This window comes from Myotis myotis, unplaced genomic scaffold (assembly GCF_014108235.1).
Source record: "Myotis myotis isolate mMyoMyo1 unplaced genomic scaffold, mMyoMyo1.p scaffold_m19_p_2, whole genome shotgun sequence".
NCBI lineage: Eukaryota > Metazoa > Chordata > Mammalia > Chiroptera > Vespertilionidae > Myotis > Myotis myotis.
Genome location: NW_023416324.1, coordinates 192642203 through 192668280, shown reverse-complemented (window position 1 = coordinate 192668280; position 26078 = coordinate 192642203). Strand labels below are relative to the sequence as shown.

Below are 26078 nucleotides of genomic sequence, written 5' to 3'. Positions count from 1 at the left end.
TAGGTGTGTTTACTAACAGAGTTTATAGCCTTTGAGCCAGACTTTGAAGGATGTGAAGGATTGGCCAAAACCAATAATTTGTCTACTTTCACTGAGTTATTCTGAAGATACAGAATGATAACAATATACATTGCTCAGAAAAGTATAAAATACTAAACACATGCAAGATACTGATAATGGTTATAATACAGGGTGGGTCAAAAGTAGGTTTAAAGTTGTTCATATGGAAAATAATCTAATAATCTTATCTAATAAAAGAGAAACATGCAAATTGACCATACCTCTGCTACACTCACAAGCCATGCCCACAAGCCACGCCCACCAGCCAATCAGAGTGACTATATGCAAATTAACCCAACCAAGATGGCTGCTGGCAGCCACAGAGCTGGAGCAAGCAGGAGGCTTGGTTGCCCCCAGCAATGGAGGAAGCCAAGCTTCCTGCCTTCCCTGGCTGGCTGTGGGCTCCGCTCAAGGCAACAAAGTTTCAATTATAGAAGATAAATAAATCCCAGATACCTCTTTCCAGCCAGCCTCCACTGGGAGCTTGGGTGGTTGGGGGCTGTGGCCAGCCTGCAAACAGCCATCAGCCCCTCACCCAGGCTGACCAGGCACCCCAGCAAGCCCCCACCCTGATCCGGGACACCCTTCAGGGCAAACCAGCCGGCCCCCACCCATGCACCAGGCCTCTATCCTATATAATAAAAGGGTAATGTGCAAATTGACTCTAACAGCAGAATGACTGGGAATGGCTGGTCACTATGACACACACTGACCACCAGGGGGCAGACGCTCAATGCAGGAGCTGCACCCTGGTGGTCAGTGTGCTCCCACAGGGGGAGCTCTGCTCAGCCACAAGCCAGGCTGACGGCTGCCAGTACAGCAGTGGTGATGGGAGCCTCTCCTGCCTCCTCAGCAGCGCTAAGGATGTCCAACTGCAGCTTATGCCTGCTCCCCGCTGGCAAGTGGACATCCCCCGAGAGCTCCCGGGCTGCCAGAGGGATGTCTGACTGCCAGCTTAGGCCCAATCCCCCAGGAAGCAGGCCTAAGCCAGCAGGTGGACATCCCCCGAGTGGTCCCAGACTGTGAGAGGGCACAGGCCGGGCTGAGGGACCCCCCTGAGTACACAAATTTTTGTGCACCGGGCCTCTAGTTAATAGATAATACACAAGAATAAATGTATTTCATGTACTCATAACTGTAAACCTACATCTGCCCCATCCTGTATTATTGTTTCTGAAAAAGATTATAAGAATATGCAATTTAGGGTTTCAACTTCTAGAAACTCTTATCATTGATTAGAGAACAGATGCCATGCTATATTTAAAATTTTTTTTTTGCTTTATTTTTGAATTCTAGTAAAATTTTAAATTATTCTTTGTATTATATATTACTTTTGCAATAATTCCAATATCAGTTAATATTACAGCCTATATTTTTAATTGCGATATAATTGACATTATATTAGCTTGAGGTATACAACATAATGATTTGATATTTGTATATATAAAGAAATGATCACCATAGTAAGTCTAGTCAACATCTATCACCACACATAGTTACATCTTGTGTGTGTGTGATGAGAACTGTTCATATCTGCTCTCTTAGCAACTATTAACTATACAATACAGTATTATTAACTATAGTCAGCATGCTGTACATTGTATCTTCAGTACTTATTTTATAACTGGAAGTTTATGCCTTTGACCCCTTCACCCGTTTTGCAACCTCCCACCTGCCCCCATCCCCCACCTCTGGCAACCACCAATTGTTCTCTGTATCTATGAGTTTGGTTTCTGGTTTGTTGGAGATTTTTTCTTTTTTTAGATTCCACACATAAGTGAGATCATGCGGTATTTGTATGACAGCCTGGTTTTAAGCAAAGGTACGAGCTTGAGAATAAGGATTTAACTGCCATTTGAATACATTTAGAGCATCACCTCAGTATAAAAGGTGATTTCTTGAAATATCTTGACAGAATCTAGTACTTTGCTAGAATTATTTCTTTCTGTTCTTCCAAAGAATCTTCCCCAATGGAAAGAACTCTATATATGGAGTTATACTATTTTAGAAATGAAATGCCAAACTATAACTTCAATATAGTAAAAAATATAAATCCTGTTTAAAGACCAATATCAGAGTTTCAAAAAAGTAGATCAGTGGACATAATTGGAAGGAAATGTGTGGTATGCTTTCAGTAACACAGAGCACACCAATATTTATAAAAATATGCATTGTAGAATTATTCATTATAGAATTACTTCCTGTGCCTCATAGATATTTCCAAGGGAAAAAAGACAGATGTTACTCTGAATAGCAAGGTCATCTGAGTTTAAAAATAGTTATTTTGCAGTATGCCTCTTCCTTGTCCAGTATCAGGAGAAAATTGTCATTAAACTCTAGAATTAAATATATATAGTGTTAACATGTTGAGTCCATTCACATTTTGTGAAATAACTTTATTTGCTCTGCAATAGGTGGCTAGCAGGTAAATTGAACAATGTTTGGTGATATTTTAAAGTTGTAATTTCATCAACAACTTAATTAGGGGATATAAACATAAACCTGGAAATAAAAAGTATTGTATGCTATATTTGACTACTCAAAGACTGAAAAATAACTTTCCAGTGGACTTTTCCTGGGAAGTCAATTGTTCATTCTGGCAAGTTTCTTTTCATCTTAAATTGTGCAACATTTAAAAGAAAAACTATGAAGGTTACAAAAATTATATTTTAAAGATAATTTTTTAATTACAGAAAATTTTTAAAATATGTTAAATTACATAGGTGCGCTGTTCCTTATTCTGGGCCCACACCTCAGGGACAATTCTTTTTAACAGTTTCTTTTACTTCAGTTTCTAATGGGTATGCCTTCATTTATTTGATCAAATTCACAGCAAGGAGATGTTAAACTCTTGGCATTCTTAAGAAATATGTTTTAAGAATTTCAGTCTCTGATTCATACATGCCACTCTATCATTTAATTTCTTTCTTATAGTTCTGTTTGGTTGTGTTCTCGGCTGGAAGGGGGAAGAGTGTGCTATCTCCCCAGCCCCCCAGACGAATATATTAGAATCTTCAGGGAGGTCTTTGTCACAGTATACCTTTCTTCCTACCTCCAAGGGAAGCATGCCTACTGGGTTGAAAATCACTTCATGTAATTTCAGATGTCCCTAGTTGGGAGTGCATTGTGAGATAGTGTAGAAGCAGAACAAAGTCAAGTTAAGAATAATATGTATATAAAGGCCGAGACATTTCAGTGGTGAACAGTTCTTTTTTTCTGGCTAACAGATATCGTCTTAGATATTTTCTTTTTCCGTTTATCCCACTATTCCATTATCAGCTCGTGCAGAGGGCTCTCCGTTCTCTTCCCTTCACAAGAATTCCTGCGTGAGCATTAATGAGTAGAAAACAACAAAACAAAGTAGAGATATGGCTGGCATAGCATAGACTGTCTTCTGCTGAGATGAGTGACTGGCTTCTGCATTCTAGACAAGGGCAGTCATATTTATATCAGTAAGATTACTATGATGGGGCCTTCAGAGTTCAGTGGGATAGTAGTTGAAACTTCGAGTACTAACTCCATGAATGACAAACTAAATCTATCATCTTTTAGACCTTTCAACCTGGTAGAAAACTGTTAGAGGTCTGTGATTCTGCCTATTTGAAGAGTCACCTTACTGGGCACAGTGGAGACTAAAAATGACAAGGACATGGTTGTCTAAAGGGTTAGTGCCACAGTGCTTTTGAGTTCTCACTGCAGCACCTAAAACGAAGTGAAAAGGCTAAGATGAGACATACTAATTTTTTTTACCTGTCTTATTTGCAGACTGCAGCTGAATATGTAAAATCTCGACTCCCAGAGGCCCTTAAACAGCATCTACAGGATTACGAGAAAGACAAAGAAAATAGTGTTTTGTCTTACCAGACCATCCTTGAACAGCAGATTTTGTCGATTGACCGAGAAATGCTAGAAAAATTGACTGTATCCTATGATGAAGCAGGTATGTTGTCTTTCATACACACACAGTCACACGATTTTTTCTCCCTGCAGAAATTTCTTTATACATTGGTTAAATTTAGGCCCTTTTTCTGAGGTAGGAGATGAAGGGCAAACTGGACCCGAAGTTAGATAGTATGGATTAACAGTGAGTTTCTTCTCTGCAGTTTTAGTATAAAAAATTTCATCAGGAGGTTCCTAAAAATGTCTCTTAAATATCAACTTCCTTTTACAGTTTTGCTCTTTTTTTAAAAGGAAATTTCTTGTCTTTTATCAATCATGGACTCTTACTGATTTAATCTTTTGAAGTGTCACTTCAATTTCAGATACCAGCTGAAAACTTTTGCATCTGATAATCCAAGAACTATTATTTGCTTCAAGTATTATTTTTTAATTTCAGAGAATTTCTTTTCTAAAGAGGTGCCATTTTTTCTTAAAGTTTCAAGCTGAACTTGATTTTCTTTTTCTTTAACTCCTTATGTGAATCCTAGCTCCTCTTATCATACCAGATACTTCGGTTCTTTGTCTCCCATAAGTTCATCCTATCCAAGGGAGCTTATTATTGAAGGCATAGACAGACCTCCTTATAACACCATTTTTATTTATTACATGGTCTGTCTGCTAAAACCCAAATTTTAATGAAACCAGTGCAATATTACTTGGAATTATTAAAATATTTAATAAAATTAAACTTAGGAGAAATATCCTAATTAAAATGGTCATACTGCCCACCCCCCAACAAAATGGAGAAGAAAGTATAGGACAATAACGTTTCTAATAGTCAAATGTTGGTAGTATCAATCCCTATTACTAGGACCTTCTGTTTTTATTTCCACAAGGAAGTTGTTAGCATGCATCTCATTTTCTTTCTCCTGATCCTAAGCAGTCTCAGTGCTGATGTTCTTAACATTTGATTTCAAGCATGAATAGCAAACAGAAGAGTAAATTAAAAAACAAACATTATGCTACACATGCCTAAACACTAATGCAATTTTTTTAGTTATTAAGCTGTCCCCATTTATATTCTGCCTTATTACCCCTTTGCCTCCCTCTCAGACAGGATTCACATTTCAAGCCTTGCCTAAGACATCTCTGCTCTCTCTGATTCTTCTTTACTTCATTAATTTTCCAGACTCATTGGTTTCTTCTGTCTGCTGGGTGGTTAGATATTTGGTTACTGTGTTTGCCTTGTTTTTCACATTCTTGTCTTTAGAATTCTCATTCATCTCTTCTCTCACCCCTAATGGTTGGCCCAATCAAAATAATATTTAAATATTTATAGCATCTCAGAGATCATGGAACTCATATACTTCACCTCCTTCCTACCCCCATAATCATTTTATGATGAGAAAACGGAGACTCACAGACTTGCCTGCAGTAACACAAGTTACTTAGCTATAGAGCTGGAACTCCAACCTCCTATTACAAATCAAGCCAGGCTTTCACCGCCTGAATGCAGGTTCTCATTCGTTCAGTAGACATTTGTCCAATGCATAGTGATATACTAGGCAGCTGGAAGAAAGAGGGAAGGGTTTTGAAAAGGCAGAGAGGAATTAGAGATGTTGAAAACACTTTGTTTTTAGGTTATCCTTACTAAGGATATTTTTTTTCCATTGATTTTTAGAGAAAGTGAAGTGGAAGGAAAGGAGGCATAAGGAGAGAGAGAGAGGAGGGGGGAGAGAGGAGAGAGAAACATGTAAGTGAGAGAGATGCTTCTATTGTTGCTTCCCACACACTCCCTGACCTGGACTGGGAATCGAACCCACAACACACACCAGCAAGGCAGATCTTGTTAAAAGTCTAGCTGGAGAGCTAAAACACACATATGTGACTTCTGAGTAAAAATTCCTGAGGATTTAGGGAATGAGTACACTCTATTCACAAGCTATTGGAGTTAAGTTCTTTAGGGGAGGACATTGACCCTGAAGGACAAATGATGAATGTGGGTTTGTGCAGATAAGAGAGATGCAGTGTTTGTGAGGAAGGGGCTCAAGTAGACACCAAGGTGAAAAAACTAAGACCCATAGACCTGCGTACAGTAACACAGTTACTTAGCCATAGAGCTGGGACTCCAATCTCCTTTTATAAATCAATCTGGGCTTTCACTGCCCTATTGCAACCAGGCACGACTTCCCACCAGTGAAATTGTCTACTCACCTGCATGTTGTTGAGCAACTACTGGTCTGCAGAGGTGCTCTTGTACATGGCCTTTGGGAGCAAATGCTTTGACACAGAATTAATGTATCAATAAATTTGCAGCATGAAACAGCAGAAATCACTACAGGATTGAGAGTAGAAAATCTGAATTCCAGTCTTTTCCTCTAGCTTAATGGTGACCTTTAGCAAATTAATGTCTTAGAGCCTCGGTTTCTTCATCTATAAATTTGGGCTAATAATATCTCACAGGGTTATTATGATAAGGAAGTATGTTACATTTGAGGAAGTCCTTAGAAATTATGTTAGAAATGCCACTCATGCCAAATGAGAACAGATTTATGATCTTTCTATACCACAGACCAGTTTAAAGTACTCAGAGGTTTTTCTTGGCATGTCGTCTCTGGGGAGGCAGAGGCAAATTTTTAAAAATGATCTTCAGAAGCTTTGAGAAGTCAAGCAACATCTGTGTTAAATCAGCCACTCCGGGCTCAGTTTGCCCTTGGTCGTTTCTGCATGAGGTGACGCATTTGGTGGGGGCTGTGTATGTATGAGTCAGTGAAGGTCATTGTGTGTTGTAAAATCTAAACTGCCTTCTGCTGCACTACCCACATCTTAATAATTTCATTCAAAGAACGAGGAGAAGATATAAAAAGTCATTGCTATTAAAAAGAGAAATAGGTTATCATAATACAAAGGAGTCAGGAAATAGAAGAGAAGGTACCTAATACCTTCAGATATAAACACCTTATATGAAGACATTCATTTGTTTCAACTGCTTACCTTCTTTCCATGCTATCCCAGTTTTTACTTGTTCACATTCTTAATTCCGCTCTCCCAATTTTAGGAAGTGATTAATTATTAATTAGAAAATGCCCTTCTTTGTCTGGGGAGAGGTTAATTTGCCTTTCATGCTCATCCGCTGATAAATCAGGCTGTGTGACAGTTACCACATTTGTGGTTTCTAAACTTCTAAAAACCAGTTAATGAAAAATCCTTAGACACTTGTCTAAAACCATTGGCTCTGAACCTTTCCTCCCTCCTCTCTCTTCTGTCTTTCCCTCTCAGTTTCCTCCCTCCCCCATTAAACATATTTGCTCCCAAAGGCCATGTACAAGAGCACCTCTACTCTTCCACAATTCAAGTATCTAGAAACCTGACTTTCAGCAAAGAAATGGGAAGGAAGCAAAAGCCACCCTCTGCCATACTATGTCACAGAAACTTTAGATTCTCACCTGGAATCTATATATTTTCACTTTAAATCATTCTTACCTGTTAGATTATATTTTCCGATGTGATATTTTTAAAAATTCTTGTTCTGACATTGAGTATTGTACTTTATTACAGAAACAAATAGAAATAAGTAGAATGGTATAATAATAGAATAATAATTATCAGTAATCCTGTCATTGTAAACATTTGGTACGTTTCCCTCACTCTAAGCATTTTTGAAATGTTATTGATATCTAACAGTATCCTACATTTTTAATTTAACACTATGACATAGCTCTTCTTTATTTTATTAAAACCTCTTCATGTGATGATCATTTTAATGGCTACAGAATATCCTATTCTTTTAAAGTACCACTTACTAACCATTCTCCTCTGTTGGACATTTGTGGTTTTGTTTTTGCGAATAATGCTGCAATACATATGATGTGCATTTGTCTGCATTTCATATTACTCTAAAGAGCAGATTTTAGAAAAACCACAGTTTCGAATTAGAATTAGAAGGTGGGGAAAGGAGATGATACTGGAAGCAGAGACCTGAGAGCAGCAAGGAATAAAACCAAAGAGCAAATTCATAGAAATCTACAAAAAAAAAAACAGTTATCATATTCCCAGCATTGTGCTGCACTCTACGTCAAGTCGGCATTCATAGACTCTGTAGTATATAGAGTTAACATCATTAATCTTCATAATGATGACGTTGAGTCACAGAGAAAAGGTTTAATTATACTCTCTGTATAAAAATAGGAATTGTGTAAACCATTTTAGGAGGATTTTCATCCAAATGGTTTATTTTTAAGTTTTGATTATTACAGTGACTATTAAGTTTTGTAGTATAATTGAAAAAGGTCTTAGAACCAAAAGACGGAGAACCAAGATGGCGGCATAGGTTAACGCCGGAGTTTGCTGCTTTGAACAACTACTTCAAAAGTGAAACCAAAAAACAGAAGGGACATCACCCAGAACCACAGGAACGCTGGCTGAGTGGAAGTCCTACAACTAGGAGGAAAGAGAAACGCATACGGACACCCAGAGGAGGCGCAGTGCTGAAGTCAAATTCTGAGGTGCGGAGTGCACGGAGTAGGCTGGCGGCGGAGGGCGCGGTTGGCGTTTTCAATCGGGAGGGAGTCGCAGACTCTGAGCTCCAGATACAGGCGAGTCTCTAGGGACCCAGACTCAAACGGGAGAAGCGGGACTGTCTGGCTTCGGTCAGAGCGAGTGCAGCTTTCTCTCTGAGCTTTGCAGCGGGTGCTGGGACTCAGAGAGGCAGAGCCCCTGGGGACAGGACTGAGAGCCGCCATAACTGCTCTCTCCGGCCCACCCTGTTGATCCTGTGCGACCCGCCCTGCCCAAGCCCTGCACAGAGGCTTTTGCCGGATAGCCTCAGGCAAAGGCTAGATTAGCACCTCCTTAGAGGACAGAAGTTCTCTCACTGCTGACACAGCTGATTCTCATAGCCACTTGGCCTGGAGGTCAAACCCTCCCTGGAATTAGCTACAACAATCAAGATTTAACTATAAGACTTCGAACAAAGACCACTAGGGGGTGCACCAAGGAAGCATAACAAAATGCGGAGACAAAGAAACAGGAAAAAATTGTCAATGGAAGATATAGAGTTCAGAACCACACTTTTAAGGTCTCTCAAGAACTGTTTAGAAGCCGCCGATAAACTTAATGAGATCTACAAGAAAACTAATGAGACCCTCGATGCTATATTGGGGAACCAACTAGAAATTAAGCATACACGGACTGAAATAACAAATATTATACAGACTCCCGACAGCAGACCAGAGGAGCGCAAGAATCAAGTCAATGATTTGAAATGCGAGGAAGCAAAAAACACCCAACCGGTAAAGCAAAATGAAAAAAGAATCCAAAAATGCGAGGATAGTGTAAGGAGCCTCTGGGACAGCTTCAAGCGTACCAACATCAGAATTATAGGGGTGCCAGAAGATGAGAGAGAGCAAGATATTGAAAACCTATTTGAAGAAATAATGACAGAAAACTTCCCCCACCTGGTGAAAGAAATGGACTTACAGGTCCAAGAAGCGCGGAGAACCCCAAACAAAAGGAATCCAAAGAGGACCACACCAAGACACATCATAATTAAAATGCCAAGAGCAAAAGATAAAGAGAGAATCTTAAAAACAGCAAGAGAAAGAAACTCAGTTACCTACAAGGGAATACCCATACGACTGTCAGCTGATTTCTCAACAGAAACTTTGCAGGCCAGAAGGGAGTGGCAAGAAATATTCAAAGTGATGAATACCAAGAACCTACAACCAAGATTACTTTATCCAGCAAAGCTATCATTCAGAATTGAAGGTCAGATAAAGAGCTTCACAGATAAGGAAAAGCTAAAGGAGTTCATCACCACCAAACCAGGATTATATGAAATGCTGAAAGGTGTCCTTTAAGAAGAGGAAGAGGAAGAAAAAGGTAAAGATACAAATTATGAATATGCATCTATCAACAAGTGAATCTAAGAATCAAGTGAATAAATAATCTGATGAACAGAATGAACTGTTGATTATAATAGAATCAGGGACATAGAAAGGGAATGGACTGACTATTCCTGGGGGGGAAAGGGGTGTGGGAGATGCGGGAAGAGACTGGACAAAAATCATGCACCTATGGATGAGGACAGTGGGTGGGGAGTGAGGGCGGAGGGTGGGGCAGGAACTGGGAGGAGGGGAGTTATGGGGGGGAAAAAAAGAGGAACAAATGTAATAATCTGAACAATAAAGATTTAATTAAAAAAAAAAAAAAGAACCAAAAGACCCAGATACTATTCCTAGCCCTGCTGCCAACCAGATATATGACCTTGATTAAGTCACTAAATCCCCCTTGACCCTGTTTTGCTATAAAACAAAGGAATGAACAGGATCTCATAGATGTCTTCCATTTCTAAAACTATGATTCTGGTCTCTTGGCAATGGAAAACGCAGGTGGCCATAGCTTCTGCAAGGCAGCATGTAGCTTCTTCTTGAACTTTCTGCTTGCTCCATCGTCTTTCTCCTGTCTCTTCACACAGCCCATGTAATTTACTCAATAATCAGGCTCAAAGACCACTATTCAGTCTTTCTATCATCTGCCCAAGAAGATGCCCAGGCATACTTTTGTTGGTGGGATGGGAGCCAGGCAAAACTAGATTTCAAAAGAAGAGGCTCTGAGCCATCATTCATGGGTCCTCATTAAGATAGCTTAGATATTTTTACTAGCATTTATTAATGCTATAGAGTAAGAAAATATGGTTTGCAGTTGATCTATTAATATTTTTATTTAAAATCCAAGTTTATACACATTTCTATAGATTCAGCTTAGACACTAAAGGAAGCAGTGGCATGATTTGAAAAGTGATCAAAATAGCATTTCCCACCATCTCAGAGAACATCATTACCTGAATATTCATTGTTTGTTATAGGAAGCAAAAATATGAAGGGTTGAAATAACAGGAGAGGGAATCTTTCCTTTCATTGTTTATTTTTGTGCTGGTATATTATTATTCATGTTTCTTTAAGTAATGTTAAATTGGTTTTTTTAAAAATATGTTTTTATTGATGTGTTGTTGTTGTTTTAGAGAGAGAGAGAGAGGAAGGGAGAGGGAGGAAGACAGAGAGAAACATTGATATGAGAGAGAAAAATGGATCAGCTGCCTCCCATATGCATCCTGACCAGGGATCAAGCCCTCACCTAGGCATGTGCCCTGACTGGGAATCCAACTGATGACTTTTCAGTGCATGGAACGATGCTCAACCCACTTAGTCACACTGGCTGGGGCAAATTGTTTTTCATTTATTTTTAATTTTAGGCATGAATAAATAACCTACATATTCTCTTGTTAAGGATAAAGTAATATGGCTTGTGATGCCTGTGTTTGATGGAATTGGGAGGAGAGTAGGCCCCTTTATTTGAGAGTGATAGTCTCTGTTGCACACTCAAGCACCCTCAGGCCTGGGAAACGGCACTTTGGGAAAAGCTGAGTATACCTGTGGTGGGTGGATTGGCCAGTGGCGGTATCTTGTTGCCGGCCTCCAGACAGTTGCCTAAGTTTCAGCTTAGATCTTTTTCTCAGAGTTAAACCTAAGACCAGCGAGGATTTTATTTCTGCTCTTACTAGAAATCCACATAGCTTTCCAATGAGCACAGTTTCCTACCATATAAAACGAGCACTTACAAGTAGAAAGTGAACCAGGCATTGCAGGTGAGGGAAGGAGAGGACTCAGCTGGCTGTTTATTGTGTTCATTTGGGCATCAGTTAAAGCTGGGGACCTACAAATCCATTTCCAAGTGTCAGGCAATCACACAACTTTCCCAGAGGAGGTGAGAAAGCAGTGACAGCATTCATTTTTCAGCCTCTGCTTTGTGATCCCCTGATGCAGCTCTACATTGGACATTCCTGAGAGCTGAGCCCAACCAAAGCTACCTGCCGGGAAGACACACCACCTACTGTACTGTACTTTTTGGAGAAATAGCTTTTTTAGAGGGTGGGGGAATGTGCTCTAAGCAATTTAGAAAGTAGCTGGAGGGTTACCTCCTATTGAGCTTATTTTATTCTTCTTAAAATAGGTGGTACCTAAAAGTTCATCTACGATTTAATTGAGCCATTATTGTCAGAGTAATCAGTGATCTCCGAAGGAAAGCCATTTCCTGACATGGGGGGAGGGGGGGGGAGGAATTGAACACACATCTAGAAACCAAACTCAAGAAAAGAGATTGTGAATTATTTAGAGCCTTTTCAGGTTTGCCAAGAACATAAAAAATATAGTAAAAGGCATTTGCAGGAAGTTCTTCACTCTAACAAATAGAGTGAATTTCTCAGTAAGTTTCTCAAACAGGTCCTAAGGGAAGAGATGGCAGCACTAAGGTTTCTTTACTTTATACCTTCAATCAGGACCCGGTTACTGATCTCAAAAGATATTCTTGCCAGAGGCTTGCTGATAGGATTTGGAAGGAAGAAAAAAACAGGGACTCAAAAGAGGAAAAGAGGTCCTCAAAAGAGGACTTAAAAAGGGAAATTGAATACTGGTCATGCAACCTCTGACTCCAACTTCTGAATTTCTGTAAAAATATTACTGTATTATTTTTTCACTATAAGAGTAGTATAGTACGTTTAAAACATTTTCCAAGTATGGAAAAATAGAAAAGGAAAAGATAAACTCTATATTGTTACTGATGGGTAGAGTCCTTTGTCCCCACCTGTTGCTCATGGGAGTAGAATTCTTGGGATATCCCAAGAAAAATAATCTTCTGAGACTTGCATGAGAGACTGAATGATTTTTATTTGCATGGAATTAAATCCCTGAGTTTCCAACATCCCGCTTCCCTTTGTCCTGCCAAGGAAGTAGTCCCATTTTGTCTTTAACAGGGCTAAGATCAGAGCCAGTGTCCAGAGTTTCCATTCCATGTTAGGAGCATAGTCAAATCCAGCATCAAGCTAGCTTAGTTTGTGTCCCCAGTTGCAGTCCATCAGTCCATGGTATGTGGGTCCCCAGGGCGACTTGGCTATGGGAAACATGGGCAGGAACAAAGCCCAAGGAACCAGAGAGCTAAGGGAGCCATGAGCCTAGAGCTGAGAGAGCAAACTCCTCTTTTTGGGAGATTATGTAACCCCAAATTTTTGCAGGCTTGCATTGGCTCCACCTCTTTTAGCCAATGATTTCTAGCACCTTCCTTGGGTCACCCCAGCTTTACTGTGCATGGGCCCATTTCCCCTTTATTGGCTCCTTTTCCACCAGTGTTTTGCAGGGAATGGGCTGGTGCTTCCCAGGGGAGTGCAAAGTTGCAGCTTCCTGGTGAAGCTTCCCAAATGGCCATGCTATGTCTGGCCTCCCCCTTTGCTCCTTTCCTATTATTAATAAGTAGCTAATACAACAATATCATTATTACTTAAACATAACCACCATTTTTAGTATATTTACTTCTAGTCATTTTTCTCTGCTGGGTTTTAATTATTTCTACACAAATTTTTATATCTTTTTTCATCAACATTGAAATATAATATTTCTCCATGCTCTTAGAAACTACTCATAAAAGTAATTCATAATGGCTGCATAATGTGGATATACCACCATTCCTATAACCCTTTAATGTTTTCAACACGGTCCCTCTCTTTTATCCATGTTTTAGTTCTCATCACCATGTAGAATCCCTGAATTTGGAGGTGTGTTTCTTATTTGTGAAAAGATGAGAATAGCAACTTGATTAGCATAAACATAATGAAGATGTTTGTAATGCAGCTAGTTTTTAGTTATATAGCAGCGGGAGCAGAGGACTTAAATAGGTAGTCAAAATCCACTTATAATCAGAGAACTTCTTCTGGCCAATAATATCAATCTTGTTAACCAAGCTGATTTGAATTTCTTACACTTCCCCTTTTGTATCATGGATTGAAGAAGCCAAAAGATAGGGAGTGGGGGAGTAGTAGCTTAAAAAAGTGTCTTTTCATCTACAAATTAGAAAACTGACAAACTGACCACCGTGGCAGTTCAAACCCAAACGTGTGATTGTCATGTCTGGGGTCAGTTTCTGTGTCTGTGGCGAGCCATTGAACCTCTCTGATTGGTTTCTTCAACTGTAAAATGAGGACATTGGATTCGATATTTTCTTAGGTCTCTTCCAGCGTTGACACTGTATGATTCTGTCTTCAGTTCACTTAGCATTCATTGGCTCATTCATTTATTCACTCTGTAAACATTAACTGAGCACCAATGAGCCAGGCACTGTGCCCTCCTCTGGGAACACTGGGATGACCATGTGGCCCTTCACTCCATGTGTGTGTGTGTGTGTGTGTGTGTGTGTGTGTGTGTGTGTGTACTTCTCTGTGCATGTGCATGTGGTAGTGGGAGGCCAGGGAGAGAGACAGTGGTAGAAACGGGTGACTAGAGTAGAGAGGAATCGGTGCTGTGTTCAGAGGACAGTAGATACCGAGAGGAGGAAGGAATTAGGTTTAGGATAGAGAAAACAAAATAAATATACTTATTTATTTCTCTTAAATAAATCAGAAAATCTTAAGAGAACCCATAAGTCTTTTGAACTGTTCATCTTGCACTTTAATTAATGCCCATTGCATTTTTAAAGGCAGGTTTATTGTAATGCTCTTTTCTTTCTTTCCTTCTGTAACTGTGGTTATATGCCAGTGCCTTATACACACTTATTCTTGCCCTCTGCTATAGCATCACCTTCCATATTCTAAGATTTACTCTCCAAATAATATTAATTAGTTTACATTAGTTTATCTCAATGTTACCAGCATTGCCTGTTTCCTTATGAGATCTCCAATATTTTTTAAAAAAGATAATTCACGTAGAGGATTGTAAAAGTACTTTGATGGGGAAAACACACTGATCCAAGTTTTGCAGTGAACAAAATAAAATTTAAAAAATTTTAAATTCCGGAAACCACAGGCTAACACTGAGATTCTGAACCAGGAAGTGCCACCTCTGGTGATTAGCACATTTGACTGGAGCTGTTTATCTTTTGAATCAAGTTGCCATTGTTAGCCACAAGGGAAGTAATGTTACTACCTGCTCTAAAGTCGTGTTTGATTGCGATGGGCTGGAGAATATGTGTGCACTTCAAAGAAAATAATTGTACCGGGTGGTCACAATTTAGAAGGCATTGACCAGCCAGTGACAGGATGCTATCTGTATCTCTTTCTTTCTTTCTATTGGAATTTTGTAGCCAGGATTCTATAGACCTTGTTGGGATGCTCATAATAAATTTTAATGAGATCCAAGTTAGTGGTAAGACCTTCAATCTGTCGGGGAAAATAGGACAGTGTTTAAAGTGCCCGAATTCCTAATGTACTTCACTGTCCATTTGTATTAGTGAGAGGTAAGCAAAATGCATCCTCTGGCTGGCTTCCAGACTGGGAAGATCTGTGATCAGAGGCAGCTGGACTGCTGTTTAATGTCATATCATAAGATGTTGAGTTTAGTCTTTGGAAGCTAATAGACACTGAAGTTTTGTCTGATAAATTGCCTCCTGAAAGGCACTGCTTGCAAGTCACCTTCTAGTGCCCAGAGGTGTTCTCTTTGTGTTTATTTCTGTAGTTAATGTCCTTGTCTCAAGGCTGTGTGGCTTAAGCCATGCTGATGAATCTGGTCGGATGAAGAGTTTCTACAGTATGTGCCCTCAGGAGGCACCTGAATGTGTGAAGTTCTTGCGATCAATTCAAGGGAACTGTAAGCCGACTACACAGAAATCACTAGGACAAACACTGTTCATTCACACAAACATTTACTGTACCGGGTTCTGGCTGGGTGCTGAGAGTCGAAGAAATGGAAAAGGACAGCCGCGTTAGAAGCCTTCTCCCTTTGAATTTATTGCTAATCTTTCCTGTGGTCTCTATAAATCTGTCTTCTAAGTTCTGCTTCAAAATCACACTCTTACCTGGCTTTTTTTCACCTGAGCCTGGCTTTCCATTCCTACGATCTCAGTCTTTCTCATTCAAGGAAGTAGCAAAATTGCATTTTTTTGTTATTTACATTCTACTTGCTTCCTGAAAGTTTGATTTACCATACACCCAATAATCATGTTACAAGAAAAATAGAGAATCAAATCCACAAAAAGAGAAGGAAGCAAATATGCTAACCATGAAGGATAGACAAAATAAAACAAATTTTCACTAGAGACGACTTCTCTTCTGGTATTAAGTTTATGGGGACTTTTTCACAAGATACCTTGTATACGGGGCATTAAACATGATCTCCACCTGAGTTCCCTGAAAGCAGAGCCTGAAATGAAAAGCTGAGTGCAGCTAGTTAATTCAGGAATATGAAGTAATTCAGGAATGTGAAACAGGAAACAAGGGAAAAGAGAAAAAGGGGAAGCTACTAGGAGGATACACAGTGGAGTTGGTCTCCCCTGAGGGCACCTGCTGAGGCACCTTCTAAGGAAGCTTATGAATGGGGCTCAGACCCATCCTCTAGCAGGTGAAGGGGGAAGCATTTAGCTACTAGTGCCCTCCCCTCATTTGTTGAGTGTAGCTCCATTTACATTAGCTTCCCTGCACTTTGGTTAATATATGCCTGATGCTAAGTGGGTTCTTCAGCATCCCCCCGCCCCCCCTACACACATTGGCATCAGGGAAGCTCCAAGGAAGGAGTCAAGTCAGCATCTGGGCTGAACTGGTCCCTATACCAGTAGCAAGAGAGTGTGAAATGGTGCATAGGAGATGTCCCATATAAAAATGCAGCAGGGGGAATCTTAAAACTACTTTACAGGAAATACTTGTGAGTTCATCATATGGCCATGATGAACTCACATGTATTTCCTGAACCATCATCTATAAAAGCTGAGGATACATAATTCATGTTTTTTTTAAAGCTCCTGTATAAGCATATGGCTGTGTCCAATGTAGAGCATACTCAAATGCATTTACAGAAAATCTTACATATAGCAGAAGACAGAAGGTGACGGTGCTTTGTTTGATGTAACCGTTCTCAGCTTCCCAGCTCAAACCAAAATAAATAGACTAATCCTCATTTTTATGATGAATGATTTGAAGTCCCCCGGCCCTTCAACCTGAGTGGCACAGTGAGATCCAGCTTTCAAACTGGGTTGTATATTTTAATGTAAGTAAAAAATAATTGCCTTCCATAGATAACTCACAATAGTGGTTATTCTGGAGAGGAGGAGCTGGGGAAGGAGACTTAATTTTTTTTTTTTACTGAATCCTCTTATTGCACTGTTTGAATTTTTTTTTTTTAATGTATTTTATTGATTTTTTACAGAGAGGAAGGGAGAGGGATAGAGAGTTAGAAACATCGATGAGAGAGAAACATCGACCAGCTGCCTCCTGCACACTCCCTACTGGGGATGTGCCCGCAACCAAGGTACATGCCCTTGACCGGAATCGAACCTGGGACCTTTCAGTCCGCAGGTCGAGGCTCTATCCACTGAGCCAAACCGGCTAGGGCCACTGTTTGAATTTTTAACTTTTCCCATGGACCTTCTATTTTTAAAAATTTACAAAAAATAAAACTAAACAAAATCTTCCTAGTACATTGACCCTTATCTTCCATGCTGGAAATAGACTATAAATAAGGCAGAAAGCCATTCTCCTTGTTTTCAATAAAGCTTTTCACTAAATCATGTATATTCCTGGAATAAGTAAAAAAAAAAAACTGAGTGACAAGGCCAGCCATCACGGAACTGCAATGTCAGGGTTAGAGAAAGTGGGTATCAAGACCAACTCAGGACTGTGCCAAAGAGCACCTGGGTGCCAGGGCCCCCGCCATTGGGTTCTTAGTAGTCTTCATACCTTGAGCCAGAGCTGATCCCATAGTCCAGAGAGGGCTGGTTTTACTGGAAAAGGAAGAGGAAGAAGAAGAGTATTCATGGGCAATGAGCTGTTGGGGATTCAGCAGTTCCTGATCTCACTTCCTGTTGGTTGCCTCTGCTTCACCTCGAGCTTGATACTCATGTGTCTGGCAAGTTAACTGACTTGCTGTGTTACTTGACCTTTTAGTCGCATTCTTTCTTTCCTGAACAACAGCCAAACCTCTACTGATTTTCTTATAAGGAAGTATAGTATAATGGAAAGAGCCTAGGCTTTGAAGCCACCAAGCTTTGTGATAATTCCTTATAGTATCAGACCTTATGGCGCTTCTTCTGAGAATTAAAAATAACATATGGAAATGATGGACATATGGTAGGCACCCTAAATGATGGCCTCTTTGTTGTTATTTTTGCTGATACTTAATTTGGAATGTATTAGTTTGGTATGTAAGGGTATTTTTTCAATCCCCTTCACAGTGGAGAGGATTAACTGTCTTGTACTTTGCATGAATTAACTTCCTAACCAGGACACAGCAAAAACCAGCAAAAGACTGGCCCTGTCCTTGTCTTTCCTTCTCCCATCATGGGTGGAAAAGCAATTCCTCAAGTTAAGTGTTTTTACTATGTTTTTAGAGTCTGTTTTTTTTGTTTGTTTTTTGCTTTTTCCATTACTGTATATTAGTTATCTCTTGCTGCATAACAAATTACTTCAAAATTTAGTAGCTTAAAACACTAAATGTTTATTATCTCACACATCTTCTCAGTGTCCAGAATCCTGGTTGGTTCTCCGTGAGGTTGCGGTCAAGTCGTCAGCCAGGGTAGCAGTCTCTGAAGGCTTGGAAGTCCTCTTTCAAGCTCACCCCTGTGGCTTTTGGTAGGAGGCTTCCTTCCCCCATGGGCCTCTCTACAGGCTGTTTGTACATGGCTTTCCTCAGGGTACGTGATCTAAGAGAAAGAGCAGGGGAGTACCTGAGACAGAAGCTGCGGTCTTTTATAACCTAGTATCAAAGTGGCATGCCATAATTTCTGCCATATACTCTTGGTCACACAGACTAACCCTAATTCAGAGTGGGAGGGCACTCCACGAGGGTGGGAATACCAGGAGATGAGGTCACTGTGGGCATCCTGGAGATAGGCCACCACAGTCTGTGTTGTAAAAAGATCTGACTCTGCCAACTCCTTCATCTCCCCCTCTCTATTATCATCACCCTTTCCTCTCATTTTCTAATCACTACCTACATCTGCTTCTCTTAAGTCCAAAGCTGGAGTGTTCAACCCTGGAAACAGCACCAGGATGACCTTAGGATTGTTTAGACCAGCCATGGGCAAACTACGGCCCGCGGGCCGGATCCGGCCCGTTTGAAATGAATAAAACTAAAAATAAAAAAAGACCGTACCCGTTTATGTAATGATGTTTACTTTGAATTTATATTAGTTCACACAAACACTTCATCCATGCTTTTGTTCCGGCCCTCCGGTCCAGTTTAAGAACCCATTGTGGCCCTCGAGTCAAAAAGTTTGCCCACCCTTGGTTTAGACCCAACATCCTTTCCTGTATTTGCAATTTATGTTCCATTTGATTAGTGACAGTGCCTTCCATGTATCAGTTATCAAATATTTTGATGATCACTTCTTGACTCCTCAACCCACGAGGATATTTCTTTCTAGAGTTTCTTAACACAATGCACAGTGTCTTAGTCTGTTCCAGGTGCTATAACAAAATACCACAGACTTATACCACCCAGCTTAAAAATAACATAAATTGATTTCTCACAGTACTAAAGGCTGAAAGTCCCCAAGATTAGGGTGCTCTCGTGGTCAGGTGAAGGCTCTCTCCTGGGACATATACTTCATACTTCTTGTGTCTTCACACGGTGGATAGGGCTATGGGGCTCTCTCTCAGGCCTCTCCTGTAAGGGCACTAATCCTCTTGATGAGGACTCCATCATGACCTAATCAAGTCCCAAAGGCCCTGTCTCCTAATACCGTCATATTGATCATCAGGATTTCAACATTAGAATTTGAGGACGACACACATATTTAGACCATCGCACCCACATACCTCTACAGATATGAAATTGAAGCTAGTTTTTCACAGCAGTATCCTCAATGCTTCAAGATAAAGGCATTATTCTCTAGATTGTAATGGCCTTTCTCTCTCTCTTTCACTATTCCCTCACTACTTATCCCTCATTTTATTTTTTCTGTTTATTCCTATGTTCTAAAATTTAACACATTTAAATTTTTTATTTTTATTACATAATTTGATTACCTGTTTGTTTTTTAATTTTTAAAATGGATGAGTAGCCCTAGCTTGTTTGGCTCAATGGATAGAGCATTGGCCCCTGGACTGGAGGGTCCCACGTTCAATTCTGGTCAAGGGCACGTACCTTGGTTGCAGGCGTGTGTGAGAGGCAACCAGTCAATCAATGTGTCTCTCTCACATCGATGTTTCTCTCTCTCTGTCTCTCCAACTCCCTTCCACTCTCTCTTAAAAAAAAAAAATCAATTGAGCCCAACCGGTTTGGTTCAGTGGATAGAGCATCGGCCTGCAGACTCAAGGGTCCTGGGTTCGATTCCTGTCAAGGGCATGTTCCTGGGTTGCGGGTGCATCCCCAGTGGGGCGTGTGCAGGAGGCAGCTGATCGATGTTTCTCTCTCATCGATGTTTCTAACTCTCTATCCCTCTCCCTTTCTCTCTGTAAAAAATCAATAAAATATATTTTTTTAAAAATTAATTGAAAAGTATCCTCCTCCGGTGAGGATTAACAAAAAGATAAAATAAAAGAAAAACATAAAAGAAAAAAAAAGAAAAAATACAATAAAATGGATGAATAGAATAACTGGATAGATTGTTTCTATATTTGACCCAGCAATTGTCTTCAGTAAAAAAAAAAAAAAAAAAAATGTTTCCTCTCCTTTCTTTATTGCATCTTGGGTGCCTCTTCTATAGTGTAGAGAAAAAGTGAAGAAGCAAAAACAAGGAAGTCACCGATTATTTTGTCTGTCTCTTCCACTTCTCACTATGCCATAATTGCCCTTGCTTGTGGTCCTCTACTTTTCTACCAAAGCCCTATCTCAGATTCTTTGTTCCCAAAGAAAACAGCTATAAACAATTAAGTCTCTCATTGTGTCAGCATTAGGGGAGAAGAATGTGGATGACATAACAAGTAACTTTCCCCCCATTTCCTAGCTGTTTCTTTGCACCTAGATTCTTTTTAAAATGTTTGAGAAAAACATTATTTTTGAGAAAACTCATATATTTTTAACCTATCACTCTTTTCAAATTGCTTTCCAAGCCACAGGAAATTCAATCTGAGATTACCCATTAAAGAGCTAGGAAAAATGAAAATGCCCTCACGGAATTAGAGGTGCATTTGATTTTTGCACTCATGATTCAGCTTGTGAAAAGTCTTGGCCTACATAAATAGAAAAATTCAGCCAAATTTGCCTACTTGTCTGCAGGCCTACATGTATTTTAAAAATCAGACCTGAAAGTGTTATGGGCCTGGTGTAATTGCATTTGCAAATAAAATGCAGGAAGGTCTAGTGTTCAGAGTACAATTAGGAGTGTTAATTTTCCCTTTTTGCTGTAATGTCAGTAATGCCAAGCCTCTTCCATTGACTGTACTTCCAAGTAAACCTTCCTCGGTAGGGGAAATCAGTATTTCAGAGCTACCAAATACATGAACTTGTCTAAAAACAGTTGCCTGTTGACAAGATTTTAGCAAATATTTATTTATTTATTTATTTAGTAACATGAAAGCTTTACAAAATACAATGAGGTCAGATATGACATCTGTGGTCAAATCTACTTCTAATCTGTAAATCCCTGACTAGCTGCAGTTGAGCTAGTTTTTAAATGGAGATTTTGAAGGCTTACTGAATTTATGACATTCTCAGCATTTTTATATCTCTGAGCACTTGGAGGCCCGCAGTTGCATTCGGTGCTCTGGCATCAGCATACTGTCCTTGGTGCCTGCTGGGTCTTTCTTGCTAGAGTCTCAAGTGAGTTTCTGTTTTGCCCTGCTTTCATTTATCAGGAATTGTTTTCTAACAGGCCAAAATAATCAAATTGGTTTACTATAATACTCTTTACAGGAGTGCTTCTCAACCAGGGGCAGTTTCCAATCTATCTCCCTCCCCTGGACATTTGACAATGTCTGGAGGCATGTTGTTTGTCACAGCTGAGGAAGGGGAGTGGAAGGGAGGGCAGGTGGTATCTAGCCAAGGATGCTGCTAAACATGCTGTAATACACAGGACAGCCCCTCACAGCAAAGAATTATCTGGCCCCAAATGTTGATAGTGCCAAGGTTGAGAAACTGCTTTAGAGCAATAGTTACCAGCCTTTGTAGCATATTAGAATCACCTTGGGGGCCTTATGTTCCTACTGCACCTAAGTAAGTTAGAATCTCCGAGCAGTGGGGCGCAGGCCTCAGTATTTTGTAAAAGAGATTCCGTGCCCAGCCACGGTTGAGAGCTGCTACTTTGGAGCAAACATTTTTAGAGGACATGACCAGTTTAGGCATAATCCCAGACAGTCTCCTTACGGAAGTACTTGAAGGGATTAAAATGTGGTTTGATGTATTGGACAATATCCACAACATGGTATTGTAATGAGTTTCCAGTGAATTTTCAATAACTTTTTATATTCTCTAAAACCAGCACTTGAAACTTGAAAAAGTGCTATTCTCATTGCCACATTGGAAGTTTGTTTACCCATGGTCCTTTCTAGCTAATAAAATATGTTCTTTCTCCTTCTAAGTGGCGATAACAAGTATTTACAGGTAGCTCTGGTCATAAAGTTCTCTCAGATAACGTTTGGAATGTTTGCACCAGTGATGATTTGTTTTCCACAAAGGTTTCTCGTGTGTCTTTATTGCTTGAGGAACAAGTCTCATCACTATGCAAAGGAGCTAAAATGCTCTGGCTAAGAATATTTTATTCAAATTTGCCCTTTCATCCCTTTCTTAACCGTTTTATCTCACCCCAAATTAAATCTTAAATGCATTGATAGTCACCCTGGACTCTAAACAGATAAATATTCTCCAAGTCTTATTAGTGTATAACTTTTTATTTTCGATGCCTGTGTTGATGGCATAGGTTCTCAGGACTCCTGTCCCCCACCCCCCCCCAACCTGCTCCCCCCCCAAAAAAAAAACAACCCACAAACAAACCATAAATGCATCTCAAAGCTTTTGACAGTCAGCATAGACTGAACAATTCTTAGTGATGTATTGTATCATAAAAACCATTCCATTTATGAAAACCAACACACACCTGCCTAGTAAACAAAACAGTAAAACTGTCCTCTTCCACATTTGTCTCAAAGCCTTGGTGGAGATCAGGTTGTTGCACTCTGGAAAACATCCAGCTTCTTTGAAGAAATAAGAGTGTGGTGTAACTCATGGAGAGAGCCATCTGATAGCTGGGTCATTAACCCGCAAAGCTACCTGTTCCCCCTTAGCTGGATCCCAACCTGAGGCCAATATACAAGGGAAAATATGATCAAGGGGAGGACAGAGAGAAAAGAGACAGTGATCTTACTTGATTATTTCTTACTTCTCTAAATTTTTCAAAAACATATGACCCAGGCCTTGGCGAGGACGTATGCAAGGGAGGGACCTTCATGTTTCAGCTTCATTAGCTTCAAGTTTATCTGCCTCTGGCTAAGGGCTTATTCTTCCTCTTGACTTAGGAATTAGACAGATGATTTTTATCGTAGTTATTAGGCAGTTACTATCATTTCTGACAGTAATGTAGAAATGAGATACTCTGATTACATTTTAGACTAGGCCATAAAACCCCAGCAAAGGAATGTAAATATCTGACTTCAAGACTCAGACAGAGGCAGGATATTCAGGGCAGTCCAGCACCTAGCACCAATCACTCCAATCCAAAGTGAGAGGTGAGACAGGCAAGAGTCTAAAGCAGTGGTTCTCAACCTTCCTGATGCCGCAGCCCTTTAATACAGTTCCTCATGTTGTGGTGACCCCCAACCATAAAGTTACTTTCGTTGCTACTTCATAACTGTAATTTTGCTACTGTTATGAATCATAATGTAAATATCTGATATGCAGGATGTATTTTCATTGTTACAAATTGAACATAATTGAAGCATAGTGATTAATCACAAAAACAATATGTAATTACATATGTGTTTTCCGATGGTCTTAGGTGACCCCTGTGAAAGGGTCGTTCGACCCCCAAAGGGGTCGCGACCCACAGATCTAGATAAATTCCTCAATATGGGGAGAAATGTATGCAAATCGGATAGTGGTAACTAAGCTCTCATATCATAATCTGTTGGATACTATTTCAAAGTCTAGTTAGACTTGGAATAAGTGTTCCTAGTTTAACCCAAACTGGCTTTAAATCCTGGCTAACCAATTACCAGCTATGTAACTTTGAGATAACTACTTAACTTCTCCAGTCAATAGTTTCTTCATCTGCAAAATGGGGCTAATAAAGAATGGTACCTACAATATAGGATTACTGTTAAGATTAAATGACACAATACATGTAAAGCAGTGTGCAAGGATAACATGCATGGGATTGTTTACTTCATTATTATTGTTTTTTTTGGCTAAGGGAAGGAGTAGATTTCTTTTTAAAATCAGTTCCTAATATATGGGATGGATGTGTACCTGAGGACAAAGGAGAGGATGTGATCCTGTCATGCCAAGGATGCTTTCTGAGTTACCATGTGGAAGATCCCAGAATTCAAAACAAATTTCTCAATGTCACAAAGCATGGAGTAATAGTTAGGCTTTATAAGGGAAAGAGGGACCTTATAAGGCCAAGATTGGCAAGAGAAGGTCTAGGTTCACATACTCTAGCACTCCAAAGAGGTGTGCCCATGGCCAGTGCTCTCTACCAGACGCATCATGGTGCCAATATTATGCGGAGAAACCACATCTTCATACCCCATGTTATCTTCCTTTTTCTATCACCAAGTATGAAAGCATTCTTCTCACTGGTGGATACCTATACTTCTCAAGCAATGTAGATTCAGGTGCCAGCTTTACAGGTGTTAGCTGGGAATACCAGCTTCCCAACCTCTAAACACCTTGGGCCATGAAGTTGTAGCCCCTCTGGCTGGAGGAAGAAACACCAGATACTATGGGAAGCTTTCAAGATTGCTTTTTCATGCATACATCTAGCACATTGAAGGAATGGCTAAAAGGTAGGGCTTCACTGGGAGTATTGGCCGGAGTGCCAACTCATGGACTCATTAACATGGGGGCCAAAAGATAGTCAGACTGTTTATATGGTAATGCAGTGTTTTAAGAGGTGGGGGGTGGGGGGGGTTTCCTCAGAGGGAATTTCCAGAAAACGATCATTCCAAAGATCCAGGTAGAAGTTGCACCCCTATTTTACCTAGAAGTGGGGGGGGGGGGTGCGGAGGTGGTGTCACTTCTGCCAAATCATATTGGTCAAAGCAGTCAAAGGCCTGCCCAGATTCAAGGGGAGGGAACAAAGACTCTACCTCTTTATGGGAGGAGTGTCAAAGCATTTGTGGCCATTAAAAAAGATTGTTACGTTGGGCTACCAGCTTCACTTGTTTCTTGGTTTGAATTCTTTTTTTTTTTTTTTTATTGACAGTATTACAGACGCCCCCCCCCCAACTTCCCCCCTTCCTTTACCCCCTTCCACCTAGCCCCCACCCCACCCCAGACTTTCTCCACACCATTGTCTGTGTCCATTGGTTATGCATATATACATATAAATTCTTTGGCTAATCTCTTCCTGTCCTCCCCTCCCCCTAGATATGTCAATCTGTTGCCTGCCTCCATGCTTTTGGACCTATTTTGGTTTGAATTCTTGAACCAGGGGATCTGATTGGCTCAGCTCATTGTATGGATGGGCTCCTTTGTTCCTATCAGCTATGGTGAAGGGGACAAGCTTACATATTTAGTAGAATGTCTCTCACCTGGCTCTGGAAGAGGCAGGTTCTCTAAGAAGACTTCATAATTGAGGAGGAAATAATGGGATCCTAGTGTAGACACTGCCAAGTGTAGCAACCATATTCCTGCCTTCCATCAGCAGTTGGATAAATAGAGGGAACCTGGAAAAGGGAGAAGGAATAGGGCAAATGCCATGAGCTGACTGAAGGTCATAGGAGGCACAGGCTCTGTGAAGAGCATGGCATTTGAGTTGTTTACATTTATAGGACATCCACAAGAAAGTAAGTTCTGGAAGCATTCAGGTTAAGCAATTAGTGAATGATATGAGAAAATCAATCTTGTTCTTGAAATGAGAACAGATTTGACCTTGAGCAAAATCAAAGAATGATAGACTACTTCACAGCTGCTATAGGTTTCCAGTTTTTAGAAGCAGATGTTAAATATCAGATTTTCTTAGCTTTTACTCTGTCAGTCCCAGTCAATAATTAACAACACCGAATGAAACAT

The 26078-nt window shown here is 40.1% G+C and overlaps 1 protein-coding gene across 2 annotated transcripts in view; it reads left to right on the top strand.

Moving 5' to 3' along the window:
• PPM1L (protein phosphatase, Mg2+/Mn2+ dependent 1L) overlaps positions 1-26078 on the top strand; it is a 259043-nt gene that overhangs the window by 188468 nt on the left and 44497 nt on the right. For both annotated transcript variants that reach the window (XM_036350562.1, XM_036350563.1), the window contains one exon: positions 3826-4000. In XM_036350562.1, coding sequence (XP_036206455.1) covers positions 3826-4000 — 175 coding nt within the window. The remainder of the gene's footprint in view (positions 1-3825; positions 4001-26078) is intronic.